Here is a 2,365-nt window from a genome sequence, read left to right as displayed (position 1 = left end):
GGGGGATATGGGGGGATATAGGGGATATAGGGGGGACATAGGGGGGATATGGGGATATAAAGGGGGATATGGGGGAAATATGGGCCATAAGGGGGATAAGTGAGGGGGAATGGGGGGTAAAGCTCCCCATAGACCCCCAAAGACCCCCCCAAACCCCCTATAATAACTCCCAAGACCCCCCCATATAGACCCCAAAAGACCCCCGCCCCCCATAGGCCTCACCTGGTCAAAGACCCCCCCAGGATTAAGCAGGAAGCGCCGGGCCAACGTAGCGATATGGACCGTGTACCTCGTGTGGGGCAGGAGCAGCTATGGGGCAGAAAAAGGGGGGCAGAAAATATGGGGGGGGGTTTTATAGGGGCAATAATAGGGAGATACCCCCCCCCCAGAACCCAAAAAATAGGTGCGGCCCCTTTAAATTGTAGCCCCGCCCACCGCGTTCCTCATTTAAATATTTAAATCAACAGCCACGCCCACATTACGTGGCGATTGGCTCCAGCCCACCCCCTTATTTGCATAGCTCCGCCCACCTCACCATGCCCTCATTTAAATATTTAAATCTATAGCCCCACCCACCTCATGCTGATTGGCTGACAGCCGCCATCTTAGCGCTCTGATTGGCTGACAACCGCCATCTTAGCGCTCTGATTGGCCGACGACTGCCATCTTAGCAATCTGATTGGCCGACAGCCGCCATCTTAGCGCTCTGATTGGCCGACGACCGCCATCTTAGCGCTCTGATTGGCCGACAACCGCCATCTTAGCAATCTGATTGGCTGATGACCGCCATCTTAGCGCTCTGATTGGCTGGCAACCGCTCTGATTGGCTGACGACTGCTCTGATTGGCTTACAACCGCCATCTTTGCACTCTGATTGGCTGACAACCACTCTGATTGGCTGACAACCGCTCTGACTGGCTGTCGACCACCATCTTAGCACTCTGATTGGCCGACAACCGCCATCTTAGCCCTCTGATTGGCCGACAACCGCTCTGATTGGCTGACGACCGCCATCTTAGCCCTCTGATTGGCTGACAACCGCTCTGATTGGCCGACGACCGCCATCTTAGCCCTCTGATTGGCCGACAACCGCTCTGATTGGCCGACGACCGCCATGTTAGCCCTCTGATTGGCTCTTACCTTATAGATGGGGTGCTGAGTGGCCAATTGCCTCCTGGTGGCCATTGCGAACACCTCACCCAATAGATGAGCCCGAAGTAAATGAGTGATGGCTTCGTGGACCTGGAAATCCGCACTACGAACCCAGGCCTTGGCCAAGGCCCAAAGCCACGGGGGGTCCTCGGGAACCAGCACCGGATTGGACGGGCCGGGTTTTTGTTGGAGCTGATTGGTGGGAGAGAAATCATGGGGGTGAAGGGGATTGGTCGGAGGCGGAACAAGATGGCGGAAGACAGGAAGTGGAGGAGTAAGGACAGGAAGTGGAGGGGAGTGGACAGGAAGAAGATGGCGGAAGACAGGAAGTGGAAGGAAGAGAACAGGAAGTGGAGGGTTAAAGGCCGGAACAAGATGGCGGCAGACAGGAAGTGGAAGAGAACAGGAAGTGGAGGGTTAAAGGCCGGAACAAGATGGCGGAAGACAGGAAGTGGAGGTCAGAAGACAGGAAGTGGAGGGTTAAGGGCCGGAACAAGATGGCGGAAGACAGGAAGTGGAGGAGTAAGGACAGGAAGTGGAAGGGAGTGGACAGGAAGAAGATGGCGGAAGACAGGAAGTGGAAGGAAGAGAACAGGAAGTGGAGGGTTAAAGGCCGGAACAAGATGGCGGAAGACAGGAAGTGGAGGTCAGANAAGATGGCGGAAGACAGGAAGTGGAAGGAAGAGAACAGGAAGTGGAGGGTTAAAGGCCGGAACAAGATGGCGGAAGACAGGAAGTGGAGGTCAGAAGACAGGAAGTGGAGGGAAGAGGACAGGAAGTGGGGGGTTAAGGGCTGGAACAAGATGGCGGAAGACAGGAAGTGGAGGAGTAAGGACAGGAAGTGGAAGGGAGAGGACAGGAAGAAGATGGCGGAAGACAGGAAGTGGAGGTCAGGTGACAGGAAGTGGAGGGTTAAGGGCCGGAACAAGATGGCGGAAGACAGGAAGTGGAGGGGAGAGAACAGGAAGAAGATGGCGGAAGACAGGAAGTGGAGGTCAGAAGACAGGAAGTGGAGGTCAGAGGACAGGAAGTGGAGGGTTAAGGGCTGAAACAAGATGGCGGAAAACAGGAAGAAGAGATTTAAAGGGACACGCACGCAATAAAACAACCCCATAAAACCCAGAGCTGGACCCAAACCCCCCCCCCAGTAGCCCCATAGATGGCCCCATATCCCCCATATCCACCCCATATCCACCCCATATCCCCCCTATAT

General features: G+C 55.2%; 2 protein-coding genes across 3 annotated transcripts in view; one reads left to right on the top strand and one right to left on the bottom strand.

Moving 5' to 3' along the window:
* The window catches only part of LOC107307257, a 21,022-nt gene that overhangs the window by 2,752 nt on the left and 15,905 nt on the right, over window positions 1-2,365 (bottom strand). The window contains exons 8-10 of the mRNA XM_032441740.1: window positions 1,647-2,197; window positions 1,141-1,570; window positions 201-309 (exon numbers count right to left, since the gene is read on the bottom strand). Of these exons, the coding sequence (XP_032297631.1) occupies window positions 201-309; window positions 1,141-1,570; window positions 1,647-2,197 (1,090 nt within the window). The remainder of the gene's footprint in view (window positions 1-200; window positions 310-1,140; window positions 1,571-1,646; window positions 2,198-2,365) is intronic.
* On the top strand, window positions 1,561-2,251 carry LOC116652654 (golgin subfamily A member 6-like protein 22). 2 transcript variants are annotated; one of them, XM_032441741.1, is made up of 2 exons: window positions 1,561-1,798; window positions 1,895-2,251. In XM_032441741.1, exons 1-2 carry the CDS (start codon window positions 1,587-1,589, stop codon window positions 2,199-2,201), a joined length of 519 nt encoding a protein of 172 aa, XP_032297632.1. In that variant the 5' UTR covers window positions 1,561-1,586; the 3' UTR covers window positions 2,202-2,251. The 2 variants fall into 2 exon arrangements, with proteins under 2 accessions (XP_032297632.1, XP_032297633.1); XM_032441742.1 differs by having other exon boundaries at window positions 1,979-2,247.

This window comes from Coturnix japonica, unplaced genomic scaffold, assembly GCF_001577835.2.
Source record: "Coturnix japonica isolate 7356 unplaced genomic scaffold, Coturnix japonica 2.1 chrUnrandom524, whole genome shotgun sequence".
Classification (NCBI taxonomy): Eukaryota; Metazoa; Chordata; class Aves; order Galliformes; family Phasianidae; genus Coturnix; species Coturnix japonica.
Note: the sequence above shows the minus strand (reverse complement) of the source record. Positions and strands in the feature narration are given on the sequence as shown.